Here is a 10,000-nt window from a genome sequence, read left to right as displayed (position 1 = left end):
GCTTGTCGCCCCCCAACTCTCGTTCGGTTGTTTGTCCACCAGATGACGCAAAACTGCTCGGTCGAATGACTAGAAGCTTTCTGGAGGAAAAGTTAGGATTTCTCATGTGTATTTTTATTTTTATTTTTTTATACAAATTCATCATCATCATCATTATGTGGTTATTTTTGGATGCCATCGTTCCACTCATGATGCTGGCCAGTAGTATTTGTATTTGATTTCATTGGCAGTATCTAGTTTTCACATTTAGCTCACTTGGACAACTTTCATTCGCCAACACAAATCTTTTGGAATATTTCTTGTTGAATATCTAGCTATCACTTTATTTAAGTTCATTTGGATAACTTTCATTCAACATCACAAATGTTTTTGAATATTTCTTATGTCACTTCAATTTGAGTTCACTTGGACAACTTTCATTCACCAACAAATATCTTTTGGAATATTTCTTACGACATTGGTTTACTTTTTCTTCGGTGGTGGTTTCTGCAAATAAACCATTTCTTAGGAATTTTAAAAAATGTACAAAAACTGAAGTTTATATATATTTGAGTATGTATATATATAATAATAATATATATATATATTATATATTATATATATATATATATATATATGTATGTATATTTCTTTATCGGTGATAATTATTTAGGAATTATATGCAGGAATAATTGCAGTATGGAATGATAAGATAGTTAATCTGTTCAATGATATGCTGCAGTTTCCACCTTTATATTTGTTAATTTACACAATTTCCGTATTACTTTTTGTGATAGTATCCTCCTATTGAAAATTGTTTTTTTTTTTTTATTGTTTGGTTGTTTGTGGTTAGTTTGTGTGCACTTTTCAGGGTCTGTTGTTCTATGTCATACGTGTTATATGGAGCTGTAAGCTCTTGATCATGTTTTGAGGCAAACAATTGAAACAAGCGACATCCTCGCTTGTAAACGAGGAAAAAGCGATAAGTTCTCCCTGTCCGTCTCGAAGTTTTTCCTTGTTGACACTCGAGGATGTCCCTGTCCCCTTGGTCAAGTTTTGACCTCTCTATTTCGTTTCATGTATGATTTCCCTCATTTTGATGCGAATATTGTTGCCTGTACGTAAGAACGTTTTGCGGTGATATGTTCATTCTCTGTCCTCCTATTTAGAACGATATGCGGTGTTTGTCTCGTTTGATCATGGCAGGTAATCTGCCCACGTTAGGAAGGATGATGAAGAGGTTGGTCGGTAATCGTCTTGTCACCCAATACCGCCTGCATACGGAAACTGATATTGGCTGGCAAAGACCAACTCTGAAACCGCATTCAAGATTTGAGCTTGAACATAACCTACCCCATGTTGTGCGCGCGTGTGCATGTATGTGTGTGCGTGTGTATTGTGTATATATTATATATATATATAAATTAATATTAATAATTAATTAATAATATATAATATATTATAACCTAGTGTGTTTCTGTTCGCCGAAACAGCGCATTGTTTACTTGATGTTCACTTAACTATTGAGGGTCATAGCTTGGAAGAGAGAGAGAGAGAGAGAGAGAGAGAGAGAGAGAGAGAGAGAGAGCTAACTTAGGATGGAAATATAAAGGAGAAACGAACAGAAGGAAAAATGAACGCGCTAGGAATCAATCCTTCGTAAGATATTCCCTGTCTGGGCTACGACGCAGCCTTCCGTTTCGACGTAAAGGATATGCCTCGTGAGTGCCCTTAATCGAGAACCGGCGAATCGTAGTATATGGTCGATGCCATGAGGGTGATGGACTCTCATTTGCCGCTTGTTTTGGGGTCGGGCCATTGTTTGGTAATCGTGGTCTTGGTCTTGCCATCACAAGATGTGACTGGCTGGAGGTTTTCAGATCCGATTTCAAGTCTCGTATTCGTCACACAGTGGCAGAGAGAGAGAGAGAGGGAGAGAGAGAGAGAGAGAGAGAGAGAGAGAGAGATGTGATATTGTGTATGAAGGATGCGGCAGTAATGTAATATGATTTTGTTTAAGAAAAGTATTTTTCAACCATCATGTAATGTAATTCAAGGGTTTTTAAACAAGAGGCTATCCATACCCCTTGGGGGTATGAGAACCACATTCTGGGGGTATGGGACTTGACCTGTGGATATTTGTATAGATTTGATTTTAATGTGTCATTGTATACATGGGTACAATTTATAAATAAATAACTATATAAATCTGTAAATGCTTTTTATTTTCTAATTCGTTCTATTCCTAGTTATTCATACCTGAAGTGTGAATTAAATTATGTAAATTGAAGTTATATTGTCAGCAAATAGGACTTCAGTGGACTTGAACAAAGGGGGTATGGAGCCATACCGGACAATTCATTGGGGGTTTGGGGTCCTCAGAAGGTTAAGAACCCCCTTCTGGTAACGGGTCGATAAAGGAAAAGAGTATATTTATATTTTTCTGGTGTTAATATAATGTTGGTGAACTTCCATGCTTAATTACCGGCGTTCCGGAAGGGATGTGTTCCCTATGCAGTAGTAAACAAGGGAAAAAGAATTTAAGAAAAAGCTTAATATGGGAGTTATTATTTGTGAAGATATTTTGGAATGTATTGTCAATGATCGTTTGCCCATTTCGTCTTTTAACTTCAGCATTGCTTTTCTTTTTTTTTTCTTCAATGAATTGACATCAACCGAGCATCTGATGTCTAGGCCAATCCCTAACGACGCTCCTGATTGGCTGTTGATAAGCCAGTCACAGGGCTGGAAACTCTCAATCTCTCGAGAGAGTTCGCATAGGCAGGATTTATGTTCCCTGAGGGATACGTCTTTCAAAATTATCCCTCAGGAGAGGTGGAGCATACATCCTGCGTGTGTGAAATCTCTCGAGAGACTGAGAGTTTCCAGTCTTGTGATTGGCTTACCAACAGCCAATCGGGAGCGTCGTAAGGGACTGGCCTAGACATCAGATGTACGGTTGGTGTGAAACTACTATAGTACAACTGAAAGGTCTTCTTCGGTCAGTTAGAATATATATATATATATATATATATATTATATATATATATATATATATATATATATATATATATATATATATATTTCTTGCTCATCTTAAGTAATTGACCGAAGAAGACCTTTCAGTTGTAACGCAGCATGAAAGTCGAAAAATATGCGATGCCTCTAAGCCATTTTCTGCTTGGGTAAACGGGGTTGCCCCACCTCCATGCATGGTGCATGAAGATGCAGACCTCAGAACCGTCTTCCTGCTGACGATGATGTGATACATTGGTTTTCATTCTTCTCGAGTTGGCATTATGTTCGTGTTGTCTCTCTCTCTCTCTCTCTCTCTCTCTCTCTCTCTCTGAAACGCAAAGGATGGCTAAGCAAAATTCGTGGAATATAGGTACGTTATGATGCCTAATCGACTGTTTTGCATCATACATTTTACAGGTAAATAAAACTAAATGAATAAGATAGCTAGCTACGTTTTTTTATTTTGGGGGGGGAGGGGTTTTTTTTTTTTCCCTTTTTTTGTGACCCGGTTCCCGGGAGGGGGGGGGGGGGGGGGGGGGGGGGGTGGGGTCGGTAAATGGCGTTTACGTGCGGAATATTATGAAGTTTCGCCTTTATAGTCATAATATACATTTTTATCTTTTGTTGCAACTTACCTCTTTTTGTTCAAACTCCTGTCTTACCTAAAATTATCTTCTCTCAATTTATTTTCCTGTAATTTATTTTCAGTTTTCATTCATATATTTATTTTGATAGAACCTTTTTTTTTATTCGGTATTTTCTTTATTAGTCTTTCCCCAAATATTGACTCAGAATCGCATCATGTTTAGCCCACGGATCATGCCTCGTGCTGCAATAGAAATTCCTCTTTAAGGGCATGGCAAAGGCTTACATATTATGCCCTCTTTGAGGGCATATGTGAGGTTCCCTTGAAAAATGGAAGAGTCGTGCCCAGTAGATCATCCTTAATAAGCAGACGGGGTATTTCTAAACACGCCCCGGGCATCAGCCAGAATGGTTAATGAGAAGAGAATGCTTTTTTTCAGGAAGACAATGGTGCTGTGTTATTTTTCATCGTGCTCTTTCAGTTGGTTGTTCCGAGTCCAGAGGTCCTCAGTGACCTAGGATATACCCAGTAGCACCTTTAACTCATTTACGGGCAGGTTTTTTTTTTTTAACTGTTGTGCTGTTTTTCATTTACATCTTATGGTAATTGTTCGTGCTCTTTCAGTTGGTTGGGCCGAGTCCAGAGGTCCTCAGTGACCTTGGATATAGCAAGTAACACCTTTACCTCATTTACGGGCAGCCATCAGTTAGAGGCTCTTGCTGGCATAAGGCCAACTCAAGCAAACCTAACCTCCTGTAGGGTGAATTAGAATAATAATAATAATAATAATAATAATAATAATAATAATAATAATATTGAATAAAGATTCGGTTGACAATGTTAGAATGGAATGTAAAAATGAAAAGTGCATGGTCTTCATTTAAAAAAACTCTCTCTCTCTCTCTCACTCTCTCTCTCTCTCTCTCTCTCTCTCTCTCTCTAATGATCTTGACGGGTTTGGTGGTGTCCCTAATTATTTTGCTCTTTGCTTCTTCCAGTATTCTGTTTTTATTGTGTGTTTTTTGACTGACACCGATGACCGTAATGAATGCGACGCCAGATACGCAAATCAGTCGGTGAATGTTGTTCCAATTATTCGTTACTACTTCTAATATTCTGAAATAGATTAAACTGCTCCCGTTCATTTGTTGTGGTCTGACACCGATGACCACAATGCGACGCTAGATACACAAATCAGTCAGTGGATATTATTGTCGACGATGTCTATTCTGGGATGCTCTACGGAGCAGAAAACCATGCTGGCATAAGGCCTCAATAAAACCCAACCAAAACTAAAGACTAGATATGCTGGAACACCAGGATCTTCAAGGAATGTGAAAACTTGTTCAGAACGTGTTCTTGGAGGTGGGACTATATGACCTCACCGGCCCCACCCCCGCCACCTTTACACTTCCATTGAAAAAGTTCTCCAAATAGAAACTGAGCAAAGACGATCGTTACCGAGGGGTACGTACGGTTGCGTACGTACCCCGGTCACATGGTCACATTTATTTATAGGTATTTCATCACCGTAGGCATTTGGTCGTTCAATCATCGCTTGGGGGGGGGGGGGTGTGAAAAGGGGGGTGGGGGAAGGGGACATAGGGTGGTGAGAGAGGGAGACTTAGTCCTACATTGTCCGGGGGATGGTGATGATTACGGGGATTATGGGGAAGAGGAGGGAGGTGGAGGGAGGAGTAAGAGCAGGAGATTGAGGATGAGGAAGCCATTTCATGGCCGAAGCATTGTTGGGGGTGTGTGAAGGGGTGTGTGTGTGGGGGGAGTAGGAAGGGGAGTGGGGGGTTGGATCCACGCAGGAGAGAGGTAGAGAGAGAGAGAGAGTGTGGGGGGTGGGGGGAGAGAGGGGGGGTAGAGGTGAGTGTGGGGAATGGGATGATGGTTTCTTGAAGATCGCTGTTCTTATTCTTCAGTTGTTGTTACTTGTTGTGCCTGAGTGGACACCTCTCGCTTTGAGTGCCTCTCTCTCTGTTTGTGCGTGTTTGTTTGTGTTTGTGTGACGTGGCTACTGTTTGTGAGTCGCGGATTCCTTTTAGTCGTTTTCGTTTCGCAATTGATAATGACAATGAGGTGGTGGGTTTATTTCGGTGGCCAAAATTTAGTCGTGGTTGTAATATTGCGTCATGGATCTAACAAAGTTCCATTTTACATTCGTTTGTTTCAACCAGATAAAAACTTCTTTCAGTTTTCTTCTGGAGATTGAAAAAGAAACCCACAAAACTACTGTGTATAACGTGTTTACTTATAAGTATTGACATTTTATTTTGCTCAACACTCGCAAAAATAAAGTGTAAAAATTATAAGTAAACACGTTATACACAGTAATTTTGTGGGTTTATTTTTCAATTCGTTTGTTTGTTAAGCAATAAATGATGTATCACTCATAATCTCATATATATATATATATATATATCTATAATATATATATATATATATATATATTATATATAATTATATTCATTAGAAAAGTCCATGTGTATAGGTGTGTCAAGAAAATAATAGAACTTATTGTTATGGACAGTATTCCATGACTGCAATCAAAACCTGAGTCCTGGACTGAGGAGGCCGTGAAAGGTATTACTGGAAGTGAAATTTGGCTCAGGCACAATGGGAATATAACCTCGCTTGCAGTGGGCGAATGATAGTGAACTGTTCTCGCTCGGAGGAGGGGGAGTAGTAGTAGTAGTGAAAGCATTATTATCATCCTTTTGGAGTACAATACGGCTGTCATTATCATCTCCATGAATTATGGTGAGTCCTTTGATTTGTTGACATGCTGGCATTACTTTTTTTACATCGTCAGTAGGGCTTTGCTTGTGTATTTTGCTTGACATCATGAGTTATATTTTTAAGTGAAGATTTAACCTTTTTTTGCTTGATAAAGGCATTCTTAAATTATTTTAAGTTAGTTTGCCTTCATGTTTTATTCATTTGTAAATGCGCTGTAATTTTTGGAAAAGCAACATCATCTTACTAGCGATACAAAGTATTGAGAAACCAAGTTGAGTCATTTTGTATTTTTATTTACATCATCTCAAGTTATAATTATCTCGGTAAAAAAGAAAGAAATTTACTCGGGGAAAAAGAAAAAGTCCCTGGGAAACTAACGTGACGACAAAATTCCTGGGAATAATCGTAACCGCTGAGCTGCGTTGATGTGTGTGTGTGTGTGTGTGTGTGTGTGTGTGTGTTTAGAAACTGGAAATAACCGGATAAGTGTCAACAATGGATCAGTGTGTAAATAACCGTCTATAGTGAATGCTATTTTTAATGATATCGGGTAGGTTTCGTATGATGAGAACGGTATTATCAGTTACCATTTAAAAGTCAATATTTATATAAGGGAATGAAAGGCAACTGTTGTTTTCTGTTTAGAACGTAAATAATGGTGCAGATTTACTTAGTGTTCAGATTAAAATAAGCATTATTTTTTAACTATTCATTTGGATTATTATTATTATTATTATTATTATTATTATTATTATTATTATTATTATTATATTATTATTATTATTATTTTGTTTTCCTTGCGTCTTGCTTATTATGTATATTGAATACGCATGTAGGTATTATTTGTACGTATTGATTATATACTTCTTATAAATTCGCATGAGGATAGTACATTTATGCACTTCTCAAAATTCTGGGAATCGCATGATTTATCTTTGCTGAAGGCTACAAAATGCTATTTTTCATTCAGCGGCGTCAGGAAATACATATCCATGGACACGCGGTGGACTTGTGTACGAAGGCAGGACCAGAATGCAAAATACTTCTGACGCATTGTACTACAGGGGTTCCGGGCACTGAAATGGCACATTAGGACTTTGGGCACATTCTGTCGGGAGAATGTGTGTGTGTGTGTGTGTGTGTGTGTGTGTATGTGTGTGTGATACCATTATCAAGTAGAATAGGAGCGTTTGTCTTGAGATCAGGAAGTCTTGAAATTTACGAATTTTAATGCCTCAGTTCCGAATGTTTTCTGAGATAGTGTTCTGTTCAGGGGTTTTAGAAATTAACGTTAATATGTTAACCAATTCTAAAATTTGTCGTATTCGTAATATCTTTGTAGCATTGATAAGTAAAATGAAGTTGAACCATATTTTATGAGATAAGATTTCTCGGTGACTATCAGCACCAAACATTTTAGTGGGCAGTCGTGTCTTTTGAAGGCAGTTCCAAGTTGTATTATTATTATTATTTAAAAAAGATTTTTTAACGTAAGCAACTTTTGTTTTTCAGTAATAATGACATTGATAATAATGATAATTACAATTGAAGGTTGGCTACTAGCACTCATAAACAAAATAATGTTTTAACTTATTTAATTTACGGTTTATCGCAAAAACAAGAGTTGCGGAACCGGTTTTTCGCAAAAACAAGAGTTGCGGAACCGGTTTTTCGCAAAAACAAGAGTTGTGGAACCTCTCAAAAAACCGCAGAAAAATTAAAAAGGGCCAAATAGCAGGATGAATAATAAACCAGAGAATTAATATTCGCGTAGTGCAAAATGACTTCGAACAGAATCTTCGAATGAAAGTCATTGTATCTGTTGGGAGAAAATGCCCCACTATCATAAATGTCACACCTGAATCCGTGTAGTAAGCGAGTCTCTCTGCCATTTATATGCAAGCGCGTTTGTACGTCATCCAATGTTGTGGTCTACTGCGCATGAGCAGACCCAGGAAGGATGCTACATAGTCCGTTGTAAACCCCGAGATGTCAAGTCTTCATTCGAAGTTGTCATCCTTTATGCTGTTGACATTTGTGTGTTTGTTTTGAAACTGGATGAGATGGGCTTCCGACAGGAATGCTCCAATCAATGTTAAGCAGCTGAGATGCTCCTATCAGCCATACCCAGCCTGAAATGCTTCTATTAGACACAGGCAACTGAAATGCTCCTATCAGACATAGGCAACTGAAAGGCAACTGAAATGCTTATGTCAAACAGAAGCTAATGAAATACCCACATCTTATCAGACATAGGCAACCGAGATGCTCCTATCAGACGCAGGCAACTGAAATGCTACAGTCAGACATAGGTAACCAAAATGATCTTATCAGCCATATGCAACTGAATCCTATCAGACACAGGCAACGGAAATGCTCCAGTCAGACACAGGCATCTGGAATGCTCCTGTCAGACACAGACATCTGGAAAGCTGAGATCAGTCATAGGCAGACATAAACAACTTAATTTAGCTTCCTCAATCGGTCAATACCGCCAACGTGAAATTTGAAAGTGGAAGTCGATGTAAAAAAGTAAAATTAAGTATAGATATAAAAAGTAAAGTAAGTAAAGACAGGAGACAGTTTAGGAAGATATTATGAGAGGTCCAGAGCCACAGGAAGTTGTAGGGCCACTTTTTGAAATGGTCATATTTGTAGACGTTAAGAAGAACAGAAGACGGATAATACCAAAGTTTAGGTTAAAAGGTCTTCAGGAGGAGCTGCTCTCTCTCTCTCTCTCTCTCTCTCTCTCTCTCTCTCTCGAATCGTCTCTCGTCTTCTCTCTCTTCACTCTCTCTCTCTCTCTCAGCTGATACGGCCCTTAGTTAAGAGCTCGCTCTTGGCATCTCGTTAACTTGTTTACCTGGATCCGGTCTGACTCATCCATCCACCGTCCTCACGTGTCATGCAGACAACCCCCCCCCCCCCTCCCCCGGCACCCCCGCATCCTTGATTTCCTACTCTCCTCAAATCCTAACCAAATCACCTGTTTTTTAGGGGGGTTTGTACTTAGAAATTGGGGAAGGGGGTTGGGGCGACCGGAAACAGACTCACCCTCCACCCACTTCCTTCACCCGCCCACGATTCCTGTTTGAACTCTTTACTTAAGAAGGCTGCGTCTCTCTCTCTCTCTCTCTCTCTCTCTCGCTCTCTCTCTCTCTCTCTCTCTCTCTCAACGGGGTTAGACCACTCTTAGTATTGAAAGCCATTAATGAAAAATCACTTCAGTATCTATTTTTTCCAGCCACGTTAAGCGGACCAAGTTAAGAGCGTTGTCCATAGAGAGAGAGAGAGAGAGAGAGAGAGAGAGAGAGAGAGAGAGAGAGAGAATATTGTTTGTTGTTTTAGATTTAGCTGGCCTTATACCAGCATGGGCTCTTGCTCCTAGAGCAGCCCGTAAAATAGAGATAGATGATTAATTTGATTGATTGTGAGTTATCTGGCGTCACAACTACCAGGGTCACCGACGCCGAAGATAGATGATTAAAAAAAAGGTTATTTAATAAATAAAACAGAGAGACAGAGAGAGAGAGAGAGAGAGAGAGAGAGGAGAGAGAGAGAGAAGAGAGAGAGAGTGATTTTGATAAATCTTCAATTTATTGAATAAACAGAGAGAGAGAGAGAGGAGAGAGAGAGAGAGAGAGAGAGATGATTTTGATAAATCTTCAA

The 10,000-nt window shown here is 39.0% G+C and overlaps 1 protein-coding gene across 17 annotated transcripts in view; it reads left to right on the top strand.

The window, feature by feature from the left end:
- Positions 1 to 10,000, top strand: part of LOC135197036 (CD2-associated protein-like) — a 434,027-nt gene that overhangs the window by 273,084 nt on the left and 150,943 nt on the right. For 2 of the 17 annotated variants that reach the window (XM_064223974.1, XM_064223964.1), the window contains exons 1-2: positions 5,520 to 5,575; positions 6,066 to 6,352. The exons of 11 other annotated variants lie outside the window; for them this stretch is intronic. In XM_064223974.1, coding sequence (XP_064080044.1) covers positions 6,350 to 6,352 — 3 coding nt within the window. In that variant the 5' untranslated portion in view covers positions 5,520 to 5,575; positions 6,066 to 6,349. Of the gene's footprint in view, positions 1 to 5,512; positions 5,616 to 6,065; positions 6,353 to 10,000 lie in introns of those variants that run through there. 4 more of the 17 variants (XM_064223965.1, XM_064223968.1, XM_064223967.1 and 1 more) reach the window with 4 other exon arrangements.

The sequence above is a fragment of the Macrobrachium nipponense genome, chromosome 18 (assembly GCF_015104395.2).
Source record: "Macrobrachium nipponense isolate FS-2020 chromosome 18, ASM1510439v2, whole genome shotgun sequence".
NCBI lineage: Eukaryota > Metazoa > Arthropoda > Malacostraca > Decapoda > Palaemonidae > Macrobrachium > Macrobrachium nipponense.
Note: the sequence above shows the minus strand (reverse complement) of the source record. Positions and strands in the feature narration are given on the sequence as shown.